Source organism: Pristis pectinata, chromosome 6 (assembly GCF_009764475.1).
Source record: "Pristis pectinata isolate sPriPec2 chromosome 6, sPriPec2.1.pri, whole genome shotgun sequence".
Taxonomy (NCBI): domain Eukaryota; kingdom Metazoa; phylum Chordata; class Chondrichthyes; order Rhinopristiformes; family Pristidae; genus Pristis; species Pristis pectinata.
The window spans coordinates 19539866-19560625 of record NC_067410.1 but is presented as its reverse complement, the minus strand read 5'-3'; the positions used below and the strand labels follow the sequence as shown (position 1 = coordinate 19560625).

Below are 20760 nucleotides of genomic sequence, written 5' to 3'. Positions count from 1 at the left end.
ATATGGCAAAGAATTCCATAAATCCACGACCATCTGGCTAAAGAAATTTCTTCTTATCTAAATGGGTACCCTCTTATTCTAAAATGGGTGCCCTCTTGTCCTGGACTCACCTACCAGGGGAAACAACTTAGCCGCATCTACTCTGTCCAATCCTTTCAATATTCAAAACGTTTCTATGAGGTCCCCTCTCATTCTTCTATAATCCAATGAATACAGTCCAAGAGCTGACAAATGCTCCTCATATGTAAGCTCTTGCATTCCGGGAATCATCCTCGTAAATCCCTGAACCCTCTCCAACATCAGTACATCCTTTCTAAGATAAGGGGCCCAAAACTGCACACATTACTCCAAATGAGGTCTCACCAGTGCCGATAGAGCCTCATCAACACCTCCTTACTTTTATATGCTATTCCTCTTGAAATGAATGCCAACATTGCATTTGCTTTCCTTACTGCTGATCCAACCTGGTGGTTAACCTTTAGGGTATCCTGGACGAGGACCCCCAAGTCCCTTTCCACTTCCGAATTTTGAATTTTCTCCCCATCTAGACAATAATCTGCCCGTTTATTTCTTCTTCCAAAATGAACAACTGCATATTTCTCAACATTGTATCTCATCTGCCATTTCCTTGCCCATTCTCCTAAACTGTCCAAGTCTCTCTGCAACCTTTCTGTTTCTTCAACACTTCCTGCTCCTCCACCTATCTCCCTCGCCTCGCCGAGCAGCCTGGGGAATATTCTGTCAGGACCCGGGGACTTATCTGTCCTAATATTTTCTAACAGCTCCAACACATCCTCTCTCTTGATATCAACATGCTCTAGAACATTACCCTTAGATAATTAGATAGGCTCAGTCTTATTGACAAAGAAACGTGCAAGATCCTCAGTCTTTTTGTTGGAGAAATGGAGGGAAGAGTCAATAGATCGAGGTTTAAGAAAATAGCTTGTATGTAGAAAGAAGCCAGGGATTTTCACTGTATTCTAGGATAATATTAGAAGTGAATATTTGACAGACAAGAGAAGGACCTAATGGAGCTTTACCTGTTTTAACCTGTGAATAGTTAATATTGTTTATCAATTATTCATTCAAATTTACGTTCCTTGTTCCTAAGTGAAAGGAGATTGGTGCCATACCAAAGAGAGTGGTCAAGTTGAAAGATCTGCTTTCAATGGCGACTAGGGCATTGAAGGCAGCAGTGAGAGTAAGATCGAGTAGATCAAACTGATTACTTTACAACTTCTTATTGTGCTTCCAATCCCGAGCGAGAGTAGCAAAATGAATTCTGTAAATTCTGCCAAAATATCCCCTGATGTTAAATGTAAACAAGTCTCAAACAGAAGAGAAAGTATGTAATGCAACTCTTTCTATAGGCAGACAATCCCACTTTTGGAGGAATCAATAAATATAAGTTTAGGACACTTAAATATTCCTCATAGGTCCCCCATCAATCTCTAGTTCATTATAGAATATTTTCCAATGTTTTATGTAAACACTGAAGTAGTAACTAGAAATTGATCCATTATCATATCTTAATAGTCTAAACATTAATTTCTTTAAACTAATCTGAACAGGTTGCATCTTTCTAGAGATTACTATGTAGTTTTCCTGTATTACATCCAACAGTCGCAGAATTCTGAACATCTGTTCACATCATTTTGCTCCATCTCCAAATGGTATTTTTCTTTGTGTCTTAACTTTACTTAATCAGTTAATTTGAGGAAACTGCTTCAAATTCTGTACAGGACATATTCTGCCCGTAGTCAAGAGTGCATCAAACAGGGCAGCACAGTGGTGCAGCTGGTGGAGTTGCTGCCTCACAGCTCCAGCATGACCTCTGGTCCTGTCTGTGTGGAGATATGCCTATGACTGCCTGGTGTCTTCCAGATGCTCCGGTTTCCTCCCACGTCCCAAAGGCGTGTGGGTTGGTAGGTGAGTTGCCCCATGAGTGCAGGTGATTAGTAGGATCTGGGGGGAGATGATGGGAATGTAGGGAGAATAAAATGGGATTACTGTGGGTGCATGGTGAATGGCATTGATTCAGTAGGCCAAAGGACCTGTTTCCATGCTGTATGACTCCATGATTAAACTGTTCAGAGAACTGTAGTTTTGATATGACACAGAAGGAGACCATTCAGCCAAAGGAGTCTGTGCTGTCTCCTAGAAAAGCAATCCATTCATCCACTCTTACCCTATCTTTGAAAAATTAGTCCCTCCTAAATGCCTATCCAATTTCTACTGATTCATTCTGTTTCCACTACCCCTTAGAGGCAGAGAATTCCAGTCATAACTACTCTCTATATATAAAATAAAGTTTCTCCTTACATTACCCCTTGTATCTTCCATACAAAATTTTAAATGCATGCCCCTTGATCCTTGGATCATTACTAATAGGTTGTTAAATCTAGTTACCATATCTAAACCAGTTATAATCTTCTATACTTCTGTAAAATCTCCTGTTAACCTCTTTGCTCCCAGGAGAACAACCTCAGCTTCTCCAGTTGAACTTTGTGGCTAAAGTCTTCTATCCCTAGAATCATTCTAGTAATTTTTTTTCTGCACCCTCTTTGGGCTGCCTTATTCTTCCAAAATGTGACCAGAATTGATGCAGAACCAATGTTCAATATCCAGAGGAAGTGATAGAGGCAGGTACAATTACAATGTTTAAAAGGATAGGTGAGGTCGATGGGGAATATGGGCCAAATGCAGGCAAATGGGACTAGCTCAGGAAGGCACCTTGGTCAGCATGGATGAATTGGGCTGAAGGGCCTGTTTCTGTGCTGTATATATGATTCAAATATTGCATTTCATACATGCAACTTTTTAAAAATTTGTGCTGGAAAAAAAGTTCTATGGGTTTACAGTTCTAAAGGGTTAAAGGAGATTTTGGAGTGGTGTTATTATGTGATTATAATGTACTGCAGTGTGATTGTATCTCTTGGATCAATCATTTTTTATAAGCACTGTGAAGAGAAATAAGGTGATCTCATACAAATGGCATTACATCTTATTTTACCTGATTTAGTTGTTAAGGTATTTATTCTTGCATTGTTACAATAAAACTACTAACCTGTTGTATTTCTGGTCATGATATCTTATGTGGTTAAGGCCTAAATCTTGGCTGGCCGTTGAAATAGCTACTGAGCAAAAATGAGGTGTGTTAAACTATGCATATTTTGCCCAAATCCTAACCACTAACTACAGAGTTATGGCTGCATGTTACTAGCCCACCCAGACACTTGCTTGGGAACGTAGAGTAGAGAGGTAATATGAAATTGGAAGTGAGGTGGGAGAGTGGGAGGAAGAATATAACTTGCCAAATTGTGGATGGAAGAAAAATAAACTGATTGGAAATTCGCTGCAAATAAAGTACTGGCAAAACAATGTAGTTAAACCTGTAGAACAAATATCTTCTTTAGCAAAGTATTTGCTTGAGCTGAAAGAAATCTTTGCACAAGAGATTTCTTTGTTAGTTGGCATTGGCTGAAAGCCAAAAGAAATGAAACTAATTAAAATAAGATAGCATTTAAGCTTTACCATTTGAAGTTGATAATTAATTCCTTGTGTTGAGAAATAAGATTTATCCCATAATTGGTAGTGAGAATTTAATAATAAACATTGAATAACACAATCACTTGTATTGCTCAGTTTTGAAATGATGTCTAAGACTGTACTGGCATTTCACAAGATGCACTTAAGCAATATTTTTATTCAACTACCAATTGTACTCTACACATGACCTTAATGAAATGTGACTTGAAAGTCAGGGTGAAACTTTACATTTAAGAAAAATACTGTGTTGAAGAATTGTGATTCCACTTCAGAGAATAATACAGTACAATTTGGTGTATACATTCCACTCCATTTCAGCATTGCTCAAGAGTATAGCAAAATTTAACTACTATAAGAAAATACAGTTGAAAGCTTTTATAGGATCCTAACTAAGGATGATAAATTATTGTGCTGGTTTTGATGGCTTTTGTTATAATATCCGCCATGCACTGGTTCATTTTCAACAGTCGACCTGTCCCTAAATATGGGAGATGGAAAAAAAATGCTGCAAAGTCAGACATTTGATGCAAGCAAGGGGTGTAGACTGGAGTGTAATTGATACTAGCAGGACAGGTTGCTCTATTGCTACTTCTCTCAGAATATGGGCCAACAAACATTTTAATGAAATGGATCTCTTTTTGCCATTTGATACTGCTTTTACACTTCTCTGGGTAAATGTAAACTAAATGTGAAAAAGTGAGTTTTATTTTCTATGAACATTTGTGTGAATATTTGGAATTAGAAAATCAAAAAGCGCCAACTTTCAGTGCTACAATGCAAATAAGAATGCAAGGTTGCTGGCTGAAATGTTTGAGGCCTGAGTGAAATGCCTTGTAACAGAACAGATTAATTTCTGTAATTAAGTTTGGCTATGATAAGTTGCAAGTAGCTGAGTATATTACAAAGTATATTACAGGATGCATGTTGTGCCATTCTATGCAGAAAACCTTTAACGTGCTATAGATAATACCATACTGCCCAGGGCAAATACATCATGTTTGTGCATCTGTAGTTTGAACATTGTGGACAGGAGTGAAGCCTCTTACCACTGGCCTTGATGAAAGTTGCCTGCAGCGATCCTCTGTGACATGGATTTCACTTTTCTTAAGGCCACTTGCCATGAGACATCTGCCATGGGATCTTTGATGTCTGGAACAGTGATGTCATTAAGCAGATGATGCAGGCAATCACATTGAAACATTCTCACAGATAGCAAACCAAGAAATAAAATCCACTAATGTTAACTAACTCTCTTACAGAGTGCAATATAAATATTAGAACATAGACAAGATATTTTGATAGATGCTGAAGTAAACTTGGAAAAATACATTATTTTTTAAATGATTTACTCAAGGAATAGAATTTTGAAATCTTGGAGGAATGGCAAGCCACACATATAAAATCAGACTTTAATGATATTTGAGATTTTCAGCAGTAATTGACTTAGTACATGATTAAGAACTCGGTGTCACCTCAAGCAACTAAATGTAATACTTGAGGGTATTTACATTTTGAGAATAATTTGTAAATACCTGATGATCCCATCAGTTCATTGATTCCTAGAGACTGCATTGGAGAAGGCTGTCAAATAGCATACCACGTGGAGGATAACCAGATTTGGATTTCCATGTTTAATTGTGCCTGTGTGCTATCCAGAAATTGTGGGTAAATTTCCTCCATTGTAATCCTACTATTATTCCTCACCATAATTTCTGAACATATGCACATGCTTGGTGCTGAAAGTACTTTATAGTTGTGTCATGCTTATTTGTTTCTATAATTTACAGCAAATTCTAATGAAAGTCATCAGGTGTGCAAGTATATTGAATGTCTGGAACTGCTCACTTGTTGCTGAAAGAAAAGTCTAGCTCAATGCTTCCTAAAAATATTTGAAGCTTAAGCAACAAAATTCTGCTGCTTTAAGCATAAAAACAAAATTATATAGCACCCAAGTGTCAGTTTCACAAATTGGTACATGTTTTACAGCCCTACTGGAGATCAAACCAAAACTAACCTTGGAGATCATTAAATGGCCTTTCTGTACATGCTCAATTTTTGTTTTACAATCAAGATTTCAGCAGACTTTAACTTTTAAATGAATATGTAACCCCTCAAAAAGACATAATAAACTATGTACATTTGTGGTTATAAGTCATCGTATCAATTCTATAAGCAGGATTTGACATATGCAAATTGGTAATACATGATAGCTATGTGACTCCAATTGCACAGAAACCTAAAAATGTAGAAAAAAATATGAACAGGAGTAGGCCTCCTTCACCACTCAATTTGATCATGACTGACCCTCGATCTCAATACTGTATTCCTGCCATCTCTCAATATCCTTTGATGCCTTTTGTTTCAGTTTATCTCTTCTTAAATATATTCACGACTTGGCCTTCACTAGGACAGAATTTCAAAAGATCACCACCCTCAACATGAAGAAACTTCTCCCCATCTCTGTCTGCAGGATGCTATGATTTGTCCAGAAGCACCAAGAGGAGAGGTTTTGACTTTAGAACATCATAATGAAATCATCAAATCATGGGAATGGGAGTCATTTGAATATTGTGAACAGTTCATGAACAGTACTTTGGTTTCCATTCTGCTGACCATGCAGAATTGAGGAATAGTGGTCATCATCTCTTGGGATGGTGGTGGGGAGGCAGGGGGGAAGTAAGTTGTGATGGGGACAGGGAATGTGGTTTGGAAAACAGCAGCATCTGTCTGAAGATGTAAATGGTTCAAAGGGACAATTGAAATCAATTGGCTTGATTGTAATTTGAATTTTTCACTGTATGGTCCAACTGTAGGTTGTCGATTTGGTACTCCTGTATATGTAGGTGCACTCATTAAGGAAACATATCCACTGAGATTCCTAGGAGAACATTGATCCGTCACAGTAGTGATAGTAAGAAGCACACGATGCTCCCATTTGTGATAGAGCTTTTTTTGAACAAGAATAGTTACAGAGAGACAGAGAAGACTGCAGATGCTGGAATCTGGAGCAACAAACAATCTGCTGGAGGAGCTCAGGGGGTCAAGCTGCATCTGTGCCCTGGGGTGGAGGAATTGTTGACATTTTGAGTTGAAACCCTGCATCAGGACCTTCATATATACACCACCATCCAGCATCAGGAAGGCCAGATGAAGGGTCTCAACCTAAGACGTCAACTATCCATTTTCCTCCATAGATACTCCCTGACCTGCTGAGTTCCTCCAGCTCCTTTGTATGTTGCTTAAATCCCTCTGCTTGTTTCTGCAACAAAGAATACTTTCCACCCTGAATTCCTGATATTTCTGTACCAGAGGTCTCATCCTCAAAATATTGCACTTTTTAGCTTAATAAACATAAAATAAAAGTAGAAACAGGAGAATTACTATAAATTCAGAGGCTCATGTTCAGCCATATGTAAAAGTAAGAGAGAACCTGGAGGGATCACCATGCCCATCTCATTCTATTTATCAAAGGAAGTAGTTATAAAAGGATAGAAACAACTGATATTTATATTTGAAATACTGGGTGCAAATATAGTAATTTTATCCGCAGAGACATTGTTTTTTTGGTTTTGCATTATGAATAAGAGTTAAAATTCATCTTTGCTGAATTATGGCTTCTCAGCTCTCAAAGCATTATGGCAAGTTAATGCTGTTAGTTACAATAAATATAAATTGTGCTTTAAATCACTGGGAAGTTGATATCCCCTTCACTAATTTTTATTGCCAATAGTTTCACTGTAAGCAAAAAATAGCAGAGTCTCTGTGGACCAGATGCATGTATTTGCTGAAGTGAAAAATCTCATGAATATTCCAAATACAGGTCCCATCTACCTCCCAGGTAAAGATAAAAATATCCCATGGCAATATTTCAGAAAGCGCAGGGGAGTGTTTGGAATGTTCTGAGGTAACTTAACTGACCAGTCATCTCATTAGTACTTGTGGGACCTTGCTGTCTGCTAATTGATTACCATGTTTGCTTTACTAAAGAACAGGGACTGTGCTTCAAAATTAATTTATTAGTCAAGTGCTTTGACACATAAGGAGGATGTGAAAAATGCTGTGTGAATTTAACTATACGTTACATTGCTTTCCTAGCTTCAGGGAATGGAACATTAGTAATGGAACATTGCAACGAGGTTGGCTGTCTTTTTTGGGGGGTGCGGAGGTGGGAGGGAGAACATGAGACAGAAATTATGGGCCCTGACAGATTGAAAGATACAGGGAAGAGGTGGTTTGAGGACCAGCAATCCAATTTTAAGGAGTTAGACAAAAAAATTATAAGTAGTAGAAATTATGTTATAGAGTCACTCAGCATGAAAACAGGCCCTTTGGCCCAGCCAGTTTGCCCTGACAATTAAGCACCCATTTACACAAATTCCAAAGGAAAAGGGAGACCCAACAAAACTGGAGCTCCCTGTATTACAAAAAAAATTAGGGGGTATGATGAAACAAATAAAGAGGATGCAAATCAGATGCTAGCCTGATAATATAAGTTAGAATAAGGTTTCAGGTAAAAACTAACAGGAGATGTGGAAGAAGGCGGGACAAACAATAGTATGAAAGTAAGTGAATAGATTGACAGTTAACATGAAAGGGAATCCAAAAGTCTGCAACGGACATATCAACAGTAAAACTGGTTGTCAGAAGAGTGGTGAAGCTGATTAATGACCAAAATGGAAAACCGTTGGTGGAGATAGAATGCATGGTTGGGCTCCTAAATGAGTACTTTGCTTTGATGTTTCCAAGGAAGAAGATTTTTACAGAAAAGTTGCTGTTGTACTGGATACTAAGAAAAAGTTAGAAGCTAATAGAAAGGCCTAATGTGGATATGCCACACGCACAAGTGAGATCCATTCTAGGTTGCTGAAAGCAGTAAAAACTAAAATAATGGAGGTGTTAGCCACCATTTTGCAGATCTAACTAGATATGGGAGTGAAATGAGCATTGGAAGTTTGCAAAAATTACAAAGTTGTTCAGAAAACGGAAGAAAGTTAAAACTGACAATTACAGAATAATCAATTCAGATTTGTTAAATAAAAATCATATTTGACTAACTTGATTTTTTTAATAACAAGGTGGAGAAACTGGATCGGAACAGTGCAGTTGATACGTTTATGGTCTTTGAAAGTTGTTTCATAAACCAGTGCATATTAGGAATGCCAGCAAAATTAAAGCCGAGAATTAATGGGGCAGTAACGAGAAAGAATTTGTGGTGAATCATTGTTTTGTGTACTAAGGGAGGTATTATGAAATATTTCCCAAGGTTCTGCACTAGGACACACACTTTTGATATACAATAGTGATTCAACTTCTGAGGGCTAAAGGACACAATTCCAAAAGGAGGTATAGATAGCACAAAGTTTGGAAATGTAGTAACAAGTTAAGAAAATAAAGGAAGGCTAATAGAATGGCTATAGAAGAGCCAAATGAAAAACATAGAAATCTATCCATTATTTATAGAACTGTAGAAAAATAGGAGCAAGAGTGGGCCTTTTAAGCCTGCTCTAGCATTCAGTGCAATCATGGCTGATCCTGCATCTCAATACTATAATCCAGCTCTCTCCCTAGAACTTTTGATGGTTTTTACATCTAAAAATCTATCCAATTCATTCTCCACAGCTCTCTGTGGTAAGGAATAGGTCCTCAGGTTCATCACCCTCTGCATCGGTCCTGTAAACTGAGACTGCAACCTCTGGTATTAGCTGTCACACCCTCCACAATCCCCCATAATTGAATCATTCTCCCAGCATCCAGCCGGTCAAGCCCTGTTAGAATTTTGTACATTTCAATGAGATCTTGTCTCATTCATCTAAACTCTAGTGAATGTATATCTTTTCGACCCACTCTCTCCTTATGTGATAGTCCTGCTATCCCAGGAATCAGTCCCGTGAACCTTTAGTGCAGTCAAAGGCAAATATGTCCTTGTTTAGATGATACATTTTTTTAGGAATAATAAGAGGTCATACATATCCCACTTACTAAATGGTGCATGAAGAGGGAGCAGGAGGGATACTTGTGCACAAGATCTTTGAAAGGGCAGAACAATTTGACTAAACAGTTATTAAAGCTCTTGGCATTCTGACATGAAGTGCAGAAGCCAGAAAGGGTAATTATACATATATTCAACAGTAATTTTTTCCCCAGCAGGATTATTGTGTCCATTTCTGGCAACACACTTTGAGAAAGACAAAATGCTTTGGGGAGGCTACCCAAGAGTGGTTTTCAGGTTGAGGGTCTGTAGTCATGTGGGTAGTCTAGAAAAGTTGCTGTTGTTTTCCTTAAAGCAGAGCAGACAAATAAATAGTGTTTAAAGTCATGTAAGAATTAAATGAAGTAAACTAAGATAAATTATTTAAAATGTCTGACAACAAAAGGGTACAGATTTAAGTAACTGGCAAAGAAGTAAGAGGCAACACGAAGAAGTGGTTAGGATTTGAAATGGGCTGCCTAATATGGTAATTCAAGAGAAAATTTTCAAAAGGGAATTAAATAATCACTTGAAGGATTAAAAAATGCCAATTGTAAGAAAAGAACTTGGACTGGCCAGTTCTGACACAAACAGGAAAGGCAGGTTATCTGAAATTGTTGACTGCAACGTGTTAGTTCTAATGTAAGATCATCCACCTGTAACATTAACTTTTTTCTCTCTAGATGCTATTTGACCTGGTAAGCATTTGCAGTATTTTCTTTTATTTCAGATTTGCAGCTGTTCCAGTGTTCTGCATCTCATTATTCTAACATTGTTTTATTTTTCTTTAGTTTGTTCTCATTCATCTTCTATTTACACCTTCTCCAGACAGATGGCCTTTAATCAACAAACATTTACCAGGCTCACTTGGATGGTATCAATAGCATTTTGTGTCACCAGGATCCTCTGGTCTCCACCCTTCACAGATATTCCCTTTGCTTTCTCCACCCCTCCTCTTGACTGTAACTTACAACATACCTATTTTCTCACTTTTCCAATTCTTATGAAAGGTCATTGGCCTGAAATGATAACTGTTTGAATCATCTCCCGATTGAGGAAAAGTAAATTAATGCAGGTGGAATTGTATATACTTATGCAAAGGCCAGGCTTTCAGTATGTATGGCTTGCCACTCCTGCTCCATTTATGTCCACACCACTTTAAATGCCCATGTTTTTTAAAGAATTCTGCTATAACTGGTTTACCTCTTCTTTTGTTCTTGTCAAACATTTGTTTCAGTCTGTTCTTGATTTTTATAAGTATATGATTAATGTGCGGTGTATTCACTGTATTTTCACTTGTCAAAAATCTGTAGCAAAGTAACCATATGCTGAATTGTCTAATCAAGTATGTATCTCAAGGCATGGTATCTATATATCAATACCATATATTATAAAATCTAATGGAAACAATTCAGTATGTTGTGATGCTCTGATTTTTTTTGGCAATATCTCCCCAAATATATTTATTTATTTGCTGCATATATGTACACCAGACATATACTCAGTTTTATGAGTTCAGACAAGTTTTGCTAGGTTATAAAAGCAAGCAAAAGACTGAACAATATTAATAACAAGGTACAACAAGATTATATAACACATATGCTATAATAGTACATTTTTAATATACATGGATAAGCTATGATGAATATGTTATTCTGTAACACTAACCCCAATTGTTTACATACGTTGTTACATTTGGGAGGAAAATGTTTCTAGAAGGGGAAGTATGGAGGAATTCAATTTTTATTCATTCCTTATGATACAAGAGGATTTTAGTTGATTCACATATAATACTGATGTACACCTCTATTACTTTTGACCACTTCTTTTAAGTAACTTGTAGATTAGTCACAACATATATACTGTATCCAATTTGTCACAGCATAATATAGGTAATCACAAAAGCAGTTTGTTAACTAATATTGCATCCTGACAAGGAAGTGAACAGAAATAAGCACACTTTAATTGAGTATCATACTATCAAACTTCACTATGAAATAAAATATAGAAATTATACATTCACTATAAGGCATCTTTGTGCACATGTCACAACATCACAGTGAATATGCTAAAGGTTAGTTTATTTCCCCTGTTGAAACCACTCAGTAACCACACTAGTACTGACTTAAATGGAGTGTGATTTTTGTCTACCAAATTTTTCTTGCAGCTAACTGATCTAAAGCAGCTCATTTTGTCACATCTTACTTTGTACAAATTATAATATCCACCCAAACAGCACAAAAGAGAAGTTTAACTCTAGGGCACAGAAAATAATTTTTCTAAAGTCACTGAGGTTAGTACGCTGCAGCTTAGTGGAACATTTATGTGGGGTGATCCGAGATTTCAGTGCATTTAGTGTCTTCTAATCAGAAAATAAACTGGCAAAGGACTTCCTCAAGTTACGGATTGTTTCAGCCTTTGCTTCATCTTCATTTAAATTTGATCGAAATAGCGATGATTCCGTAAAGTTGAATGCATTGGTCAAAGACTGCGATTTACTGCAAAAACAAAACAAAAATAAATGTACTTAATTATATTTTCAAGATTGGTAGCTATCACATTATTGATAAACCTTCATTCATGCAATGTCATCTACATCATAAAAAAGAATAACATTTTAATTAATGGATTTGGTTCTTCTGTAAATTCCACTTTCTTTTCATGACCCCAGTTCATTAAGAATTGGTAAATTTTAACACATTTGTCTTGTTATGATATACTTATGTAGTTAATTGGTAATCGCAAAAGCTATTGAGGCAAATTCTGTGAATACATAATATGATAAATCAGCATTTTTCTGGATATGTTCTGGTGCTGACATAGTGGGATACGTTGGGATGGCCAGGCACTGTGCAGGACCTTGGTGATGAGTTTTGAGTCGGCTTCAGTACCAAAGTTGTCATTGTGAAATCTGCATGACAAAAGTGAGATTGGCAGATATTAAGGAAATCAAGGGATGTGAGTTGGTGCATGAAAGTGGCAGTGAGGTAGAAAATCAGCCATGATCTTATTGAATGAAGAAGGATCCACAAAGGCCAAATTTCCTATTTCTTATGTTCTTATTCATGGGTACATTAGCGGCATGCACAGGTGGCTGACAACTACCAGGAAATTCTAGGTCATTTGTTTCCGAAAAGGGTGTGTTCAGTTTAAAGGTTGAAAAAATATAAAATGGTTACATTGGGGAAAACATTGTAGATTGTAAAATGTGCAAGAGGTGATCTGCCTGAAAGTTACCATTAACCCCAATGTAATTCAATTCTGATTAATTGGATAGCATATTAAATTTACATCTCTCTTTCTTGCAAAAGATGTTGCCTGAACTGCTAAGTATTTCTGTTAAAGTTTTGAGGGAATGCTGAAATCGATCCATCTGCTGCCTTGAACTAGAAGCCCAGATTCTAAGCTAGTTAAAGTAAACATCTTTGTTAGCCATTACTCTACTAGTTTACTACTCTACTTCAACTGCTTCCTAACTATGGTTCATAACTGATTAAGACCCTGTGTTATTTTTTCCCCCTTAGGGTAGTGGGAGTGTCATATTTTAGGCCACAAACTGAAAATATTGCAAGTAAACCAAGAGGAGATGAAGGAAAGCATGTAAGAAGAAATGTGAGAGGCAAAGGGGAGAATAAATGGGAAAAAGTTACCAGGAATGGCAAAGGTGATAAAAAGGACAGACAAAGGAAAAGCAAATGAAAAGAATGGGGTGAAAAGAGATCATGGTAAGAATAATGAAATAAGGGAATGTTCTCAAGAGAGGGCTGAGAATGGAAGGAAGAACAGATAATGGTATGGGATTCTTGCATCCTCAAGGCTGTTTCGTATTGTGTATTCAACAATTCCAAATCTGATAAAAGAGTAAGAAGACTCTTTTACATTATTTTGTATCTATTTTAATTATTAGAAATTCTGAATTTACACCGGTAGCCTAAAGCTTCCTATGTTTTGTTGTTACCAGTGTTTACTATTTCATGTTCACAATGGCAACTTTATAAAGCAACCAAATTAGTAATGGCTTACTTTAAATGGGGATGGGGTTGTGACTGTTGCTGAGGAGTCTTCGGCTGTGATTTTAATGGAGGCTGTGCTTGCATCTTTTGTTCAGGTTGCCTCTTTATTGGTTGACTTTGCGGTCTCTGGCTTTGCAAAGTAGTCTGTGGTTGTTGTGTTGCTTGGCTCGATTGCCTTTGCAGCTGAGGTGGGGGGCCAGTGGGACGCAGACCTCCTTGCAGACGTGGCCCCTCATGAGAAGCATGATGTTGCTGCAGTTGATCTTGGCACTGTGGATGTGGTCCTTGGGGTTGTGTTGGGCCCCCTATGTTCAGCACAAGAAATACTAAATAATGTTACATAGGTAGAAATTCCTCATACTTTGAAATCCAGCACTTCACTATTAGAAAATGAAAGGAAGGTACTTATATGCAACATGGTAGCCTTCAAAAGTGTGGCATTTTATGGAATTATACTACTATGATCATTCAGTATTTTAGAATAATGACTACATATAAACATAAGGTTACAATTGTAGGCAGTGGCTCAGATCTTTCTCACAAACAAACTACAATAATGCTTATAAAATTGTTACACAGGAGTAATAGTGCTTTACGTTACAAGTACAGTACATGAAGATAATATGCTAGGTTGCGCAAAACAATAACGCTAGAAAAATCCAAAGGAGACAAAAAAATATCATGGTCAGAGTAAGCAATTTTATAAGTGCCATAATAAAAGTGAGGAGTAAGGTTATAGAACTAAAGAGGATCCATTCCACTAACAAAACACAGAGACCCTGTTTACTTAATGCCACTAGCTAAGAGCATTATTAAGATCTACTCTTATGGAATCATGTGAAATTTTTGAGGGTGTACAGGTAAGATGCAGAAAACTATAATCGGTGGAATTTATTTGTGATAGTTTAGCTATTGTATTTAGGTATTTCATCTATACACCAGTTGATGGATAAAAATAAATATTTTGATTATATAAAACTGCCCAAAACATTAATTTACATCTAAAGGGGAGATATTAAGAAATTAATTTAAAATTAAATTTTAGATTAAGACTGACAAACCTTTAATGATATATGAAAGTATGCTCAATGAACCACAACACAAAAGTAATTAATTCATTAATCTGCAAACAGAACCATAGAATTGTTACGACAGAGAAAGAAGATTTGAGGATGGACATACTTGTTTTAAGATAATGGGAGAAAGATTACCAGATCTTTTCTAAGGACAATTAAAACATTCACTTTATATTTTCCTCTCAACTGTTGAGCCATTTTGTCCATTTCTCCTTGTTCCCTAGACTGGAAGGTTGCTAGTTTATTAGTTTTGAGGTTTCTAACTCTTTAGAGAAATACTTGACGGTGTGTAGGAGTGATTCAAGATGACCCACCCTCCAACTCCTGATTTTCCTGTTTCTCCCTGTGAGAAGTGCTTGACATTGATTGCTTTAATCACCTTCCTTAATTTGTTTCTTAAAGTTCAAATAATAATGTGAGAAATAGTCATATGCAGGCTACACAAATATTGAAGATTACAATTTCAGTGCACAAGCAAGTGCTGGATTTAGATAATTCAACAATATTCCTGTTACAATGCACAATACAATTGAGTTTGAAAACAGATTCCTTCAAAATGAAATCTGAATGATTTTAAAACAGTACATTTTTCATTGCACTCAAATTTCAATTAGATCTGAATGAAACAAATTTGATTGAGTGTTTCAACAGGGGATTTGATTTACGAACAGATGAACACAATTTCACAAAAGTGTTGATAGCAAAAATTAACAGTGCAAGAGCTTTACACCATATTTCAGTATGTCATGGCACATAAAAATACAGCTTTAATTCCATTTCTCTCACAATAATGGCTACATGGGTAATTAGGACCTGTAATCATAAATTAATTATAATGTAAGGAATAATCCTAGTGTCAATAAAACTAATTTCTATGAATAATAAGCAGAGGCAAATCTTATGTGTAATTGACTCAATAAACTGTTGTATGGCCTAACAATTTTCTTTCAGACATGTCAATAGATTGAACTTTCCATTCATTGTACAATTTGAATCAAATTCTGACACTGGGACTTAAATACATATGTTGTGTAGCAGTGGGGTGCCAACAACTATTTTTGTTATTGGGTCTTCCATGGCAAACCTCAGTTGCACCTGAGGTCCAAGGCCATATGCTTAAGCTGTCATGTAAGCTGTTAGTATTTTTAATTCAGAACCAAGAGCTAGCACAGGGAAGTGATATTATTTCAGTTAGTATATCAATGTTGCTTCCTTATTGCATTTCTTGTGAAATTGTCTGTGTAGGAAGCAGTACATATAAATGTGCTAAGGTAATAATTATATATTATACACAAAGGTGTGTGTAAAAATATCAGGAAGACTCAACTAACTTTTGTGTTTTTATTCCACATCAAGCTGTACAAGTGTGTAGCCACATTATGTAAAATACTGCAGTAAAACCTGAGCATTTTCTTAAATGAAATACAATTATAATAAAAAAATAAGAGACTTTTACAAACAACTGAACACATTATCTTTTGACCTCAACTGTAACATTAGACTTTGCATATAGCATGCTAGCATGCAGATCCAAATGCATTTTTATTAGGAATGTTTATTTCTGACTGTGTAATTCAGTGTCCTCCAGGAATTAAAATATTAAACCATTTTTGTTTCTTTTAGCCACAACACTGTACTTTATCTCAACAAATGTCTCTCCTAAAGCAATGCACAAGGTCAACCATATCTACTTAAAATGATTAGGACAAGTGTAGAATTACATGCAAATGGTTATGACTTGAGTTCAGAAGCACATTTAAGTTCTAACAGTGGGTAAGAGACCTCTTTTTTTCAAAATTTAAACAATAATAGGCTATCCCTTATTCACACGCCATTTATATTATGACATTTTTGGGTTAAAGTCAGTTTTGGGAAAACATATTGCTGGTAAGGAGCCTCACTCACTGGAATCTAAACTTCAGCAAAATGTTCTGTCCATTCATTTTGGTAATGGTAGCCCAAAATTTGCTGTGAGAGAACAATGAATAGCCCAACAACTCTACAGGACATTTGGGATCTGAGTGAACATGGAAAGCTACTATGTGTTTCCTAAACAATTACATGTAAGAATTGGGACTGAAGCAGCATAGGGAATGAATGAATTGTAATTTCAAATGGCGAATTCAACAGTGTAGACTTTCCTGAGATAAGCTAGAAGATCCAAGTGAAATTCTCAGTATTTCTTTACATAGTGTCAGAAAGCTCATGATATTCACATGTATATGTGCAGACATGGAAGTTCCAAATTTTCTTATAGCTGTTTACTGGGTTTTGCCAATCAGGTTTCACTGTTAGATCCTATAGAATCTGATGGAAGCCCAAAACTTCGATTGGTGAATCAACCAGATGAACTGTGCCATTTCAATGAAGCAGAATGGCTATGAGGAAGAAAGCTACCTTTTTTAAATTGAAGCAACCTAAATGTTTTTAATAGTTTTAAAGTGTTTTCTATTTTATTTAAGTACTTTCATTTAAAATATATTAAATTTGTAATATTTATTTAAAAAATTAATAGTCTATCTTCTGATTGTTTTTGAACTGTTTTATATATATTTCATAAACATTCAATCAGTTTCAAAGCTTGCTAAGCTAAGGGCATGGGTTAGCCTGCTGTTGAAGTTTTCAGCATTTCTGTGGGCAGGGCTTGTTCAGCAATGGCTAAGTGATGACGTTTACATTCAGAAGGCTTTGCACCATACAGAGTTTGCTGACCACCTTGGAGCCCACTTGTTGAAGATGTTGCTGCTGGAAGATTTGCTGACGATGAGTGTGGATTTTATAATCAGAGAGTGATGAATGTGGGTGGCTCACCACTCACTGGAAACTCTGGACATTGTCAAATCAAGTACAGAAAGAAAAACAAGAGAGCAAAAGAAAGATTGGACTGAAAAAATACAAAAGAATCATCACATAAAGAAAGTAAAAACAATTATAACACAGTTCTCCAATAATAATTAATACTTGAAATAATGATATTCTATTCTTGTGATGATTAGATTAGAAATAACCTGATGTTCTGAGGTGAGTTTACATTATGTCCACCAGTCAAGTATAGCAACCCCATATCCCTTAATGCATTTGTTCTGGGAGATGGAGAACAAGACACCCGTTTTTGGGAAGCTTGAGGTTATAATCTTAATTGAAAAACATGTGCTTATCCTTGCATCAGCCTTTATCTGAAACTTCCATGACATCTGTGCATAAATAATAGAGCAGTATTAATTGTGCAGTTATTTTGACAGCAAATTTTGGGCCTTTATTCTTCAAGGAAAACAGCATGTCAACTGTTATCATAACAGCTACAGTGGCATGCAAAAGTTTGGGCACCCCGGTCAAAATTTCTCTTACTGTGAATAGCTAAGCGAGTAAAAGGTGACCTGATTTCCAAAAGGCATAATGTTAAAGATGACACATTTCTTTAATATTTTAAGCAAGATTACTTTTTTATTTCCATCTTTTACAGTTTCAAAATAACAAAAAAGGAAAAGGGCCTGAAGCAAAAGTTTGGGCACCCTACATGGTCAGTACTTAGTAACACCCCCTTTGGCAAGTATCACAGCTTGTAAATGCTTTCTATAGCCAGCTAAGAGTCTTTCAATTCTTGTTTGGGGGATTTTCGCCCATTCTTCCTTGCAAAAGTCTTTTAGTTCTGTGAGATTCTTGGGCCGTCTTGCATGCACTGCTCTTTTGAGGTCTATCCACAGATTTTCGATGATGTTTTGGTCGGGGGACTGTGAGAGCCATGGCAAAACCTTCAGCTTATGCCTCTTGAGGTAGTCCATTGTGGATTTTGAGGTGTGTTTAGGATTGTTATCCTGTTGTAGGAGCCATCCTCTTTTGATCTTCAGCTTTTTTATAGATGGTGTGATGTTTGCTTCCAGAATTTGCTGGTATTTAATTGAATTCATTCTTCCCTCTACCAGTGAAATGTTCCCTGTGCCACTGGCTGCAACACAAGCCCAAAGCATGATCGATCCACCCCCTTCTTTCTCCAAACTTTCCTGCGTCCTCACCACAAAATTCAGCATCAGAAGTTTGCAAAGGAACATCTAAACAAGCCCAATGCATTTTGTAAACAAGTCCTGTGGATTAATGAAGTTAAAGTAGAACTTTTTGGCCGCAATGAGCAAAGGTATGTTTGGAGAAAAAAGGGTGCAGAATTTCATGAAAAGAACACCTCTCCAACTGTTAAGCACGGGGGTGGATCAATCATGCTTTGGGCTTGTGTTGGGGAACATTTCACTGGTAGAGGGAAGAATGAATTCAATTAAATACCAGCAAATTCTGGAAGCAAACATCACACCGTTTGTAAAAGAGCTGAAGATTAGAAGAGGATGGCTTCTACAACAGGATAACAATCCCAAACACACCTCAAAATCCACAATGGACTACCTCAAGAGGCATAAGCTGAAGGTTTTGCCATGGCCCTCACGGTCCCCTTAAACATCATTGAAAATCTGTGCATAGACCTCAAAAGAGCAGTGCATGCAAGACAGCCCAAGAATCTCACAGAACTAGAAGCCTTTTGCAAGGAAGAATGGGCAAAAATCCCCCAAACAAGAATTGAAAGACTCTTATCTGGCTACAGAAAGCGTTTGCAAGCTGTGATGCTTGCCAAAGGGGGTGTTACTAAGTACTGACCATGCAGGGTGCCCAAACTTTTGCTTCAGGCCCTTTTCCTTTTTTGTTATCTTGAAACTGTAAAAGATGGAAATAAAAAAGTAATCTTGCTTAAAATATTAAAGAAATGTGTCATCTTTAACTTTATGCCTTTTGGAAATCAGGTCATCTCTTACTTGCTTAGCTATTCACAGTAACAGAAATTTTGACCAGGGGTGCCCAAACTTTTGCATGCCACTGTATGTACCTGCAGGCAAAAATTTGGAATGAGCTGCCTGTATCACCGCTGTCAATAGAATTTCCATCCTAAAATAGTCTCAGAACTAACAAAAAACATTACCTCACCACCATCACACAGAACCTGCTTTCTGTTTCTAAAAGCCAGTTCTTTTGAAAGTACATCAGTCCAAACTTTTATTTCTGCTTCTTGCTCCATGGATGCTGCCTAACCTGCTGAGTATTTTTTGCATTCTCTGTTTTATTTCTTACTAACAAAGAGTGAAAACTTTTATGCGATTGTGTGGGAATGTAACCAAAAAGTTAGCACTGTAATTCAGAATAGCTAATGAACAACAGAATTTCAAAGAAGGGTCACAGCTTTCAGAGTGCAGTGTAATAAAAGATACATCAACGTGATGTAAGACATAGCAATTTTACCAAAATGGGCCTTTGAAAAATAGTCAATTGGTTTCACCTGCTTTAGTCCTCTAGGATACTAAATACCAGTGGCTCTGGATTTGATAGTCTACATAAAACCTACCAACTAGCAAAGCTAACAACCTACTGTTATTTCTTCAGTCCTATTGGATTGTTTCACTTGTGCAGAAATGTATACAATTTCAGATTTTGAAAATGTATACCTGAAGTACTGAGGATAAGCAACAGAGAATAAGAAAGTGAAAGTTTAGATCTATTTTGTTTGAGTACTTACCACATTAAAATGAAATATTTAATGCTCATTGATGGACAGAAAGACATGCTTCCAATGGCATATTACAGCAAGTATAGGTTCAGCCTATGAAGTGGTTCAAAACTTGTTAAATCTTTTTCTGCAGTACTGAAACATTCCTCTTGTCTTTGTCACAGAAGAGCATACAAGGAATATTGGTGTAAAAGATAGAACCTATTACTAAATTAGAATAGTGACAACACTTCAGAAGTACTTTATTCGCCATAAAGCAGTTTGTGAAGAAAGGTGCCACATAAATGCAAGTCTTCTCTTTTTAGAAGACAATTGCTGGAAAGTAATAATGTTTGAACTTTTGGTTAATTTGTGTTATTTTCTATAATTCATGAAACTAAGTTTAAGTAAGCTTTAGACACATGAGTATAATCAAGGCTGTTAAATTAGAATCAGTTAAACATTGCAATTCAGCACAACTCCCTAGTGAATGAGCTTTGCAATTGTAAATACCAAATTTTGAATTTCAGCAAATAATTAAGACGATCCCAAGCCCAGAGGAATCCACCAGTTCCCTTCTTCTGTAATCTATGGACTGTGGTGTGTTTAAACAAAGCAAGTAAAAGGATCGTT

At 36.6% G+C, this 20760-nt stretch overlaps 1 protein-coding gene across 1 annotated transcript in view; it reads right to left on the bottom strand.

Annotated features, from left to right (window-relative positions):
- Nucleotides 1-10989: 10989 nt before the first annotated feature.
- Nucleotides 10990-20760, bottom strand: part of syn2b (synapsin IIb) — a 277798-nt gene continuing 268027 nt past the window's right edge. Inside the window, 2 exon segments of the mRNA XM_052017352.1 lie at nucleotides 10990-12015; nucleotides 13541-13835. Coding sequence (XP_051873312.1) covers nucleotides 11880-12015; nucleotides 13541-13835 — 431 coding nt within the window. The 3' untranslated portion in view covers nucleotides 10990-11879.